The sequence below is a fragment of the Fulmarus glacialis genome, unplaced genomic scaffold (assembly GCF_000690835.1).
Source record: "Fulmarus glacialis isolate BGI_N327 unplaced genomic scaffold, ASM69083v1 scaffold5292, whole genome shotgun sequence".
Classification (NCBI taxonomy): Eukaryota; Metazoa; Chordata; class Aves; order Procellariiformes; family Procellariidae; genus Fulmarus; species Fulmarus glacialis.
The window spans coordinates 4,472-5,496 of NW_009199655.1; the positions used below are offsets into that span (position 1 = coordinate 4,472).

The 1,025-nt window shown below is 38.6% G+C and overlaps 1 protein-coding gene across 1 annotated transcript in view; it reads left to right on the top strand.

Annotated features, from left to right (window-relative positions):
• Nucleotides 1–1,025, top strand: part of KNSTRN (kinetochore-localized astrin/SPAG5 binding protein) — a gene marked incomplete at its 5' end in the record, with an annotated part of 4,754 nt that overhangs the window by 3,427 nt on the left and 302 nt on the right. Inside the window, 2 exons of the mRNA XM_009573322.1 lie at nt 1–23; nt 164–238. The exon at nt 1–23 is cut by the window's left edge and continues 72 nt beyond it. Coding sequence (XP_009571617.1) covers nt 1–23; nt 164–238 — 98 coding nt within the window. The remainder of the gene's footprint in view (nt 24–163; nt 239–1,025) is intronic.

The window sequence follows — 1,025 nt, forward strand, 5'->3', positions numbered from 1 at the left end:
AGGAATGCCAGAAACGGACAATGGTAAGAAAATTTTGAAATAGCAATAGAAGGCTTTGAGAGGTCTGTATGCTACTGCCCTTTTCTACTGATACTGTGGAAACAGCTGCTGAGACTTGCATTTATTTGCATTATATTAAACTGTTTTCCTTTTGGCTCTTCAGCTGTTAACTGAGAAGCTCATAGAAGAACTGAAGCTATTTAATCAAACAACTTCAAAAGAAAAGGAGGTGCTTCAGGTAAGACTGACTATTTCAGACTCAACCAGGTAATGAGCACTTGGTGCTGAGTGAGATTCTGAAGGTTATTTTGCTCCTCCCAGTGTGGCTCTATTCTCCAAACGAAATACAATGAAAGCCTGCGGTATTACTCATCTTTTGTTATACGTGCATTAAGGAAACTGTTTGTGTTACTACCCTTCTAAATAGAGGGCTTAAAGCAAAGTTTATGGTGGGACAATGTTAATTCTCATCGCAGTTGTTTCAAGTTGAATTGTATACAATTGAACTTGAAACAAGATCAAAGATGAAAGTGATGTTAATGACTGATAGCTTTCAAGTTAGACTGAATCGGTTCCAAAGTAAAGACGGATGTCAGTACTGGAAATGGAGCCATCTCTGCTTAGACCAGCTCCTCCCAAGAGAGGGTTTTCAAGACTGTGTCGCAGGTGGTTGTAAGCACTGCCAGCAGAACGCTGATCCTCCAGTCAGGCTGTTAGATGGTGTTCTGAATTCCAGTCTAACTCAGTGTTGCAGTGACCTCAGGTAGTCTCTCTGGCAATTAAGAAGTATGCAAGAACAAGCAGCTTCAATAATATTATTTTGGTCTATATATTTATTGGTCTATATACTGACCAAAACAGTCATTAAGTTGTAGTTCTACAATTCTTGGTAAGAAGTTTAAGAGCTAATTGATGAAATTGCTATTATATAAGACTTCCTAAACTTTGGTCACAGATAGATTGCCATTTTCCTCAAGGAACAAAGGTAAAAGACATCCCAGTCAGGCTAGACTAATCTTAGTTCA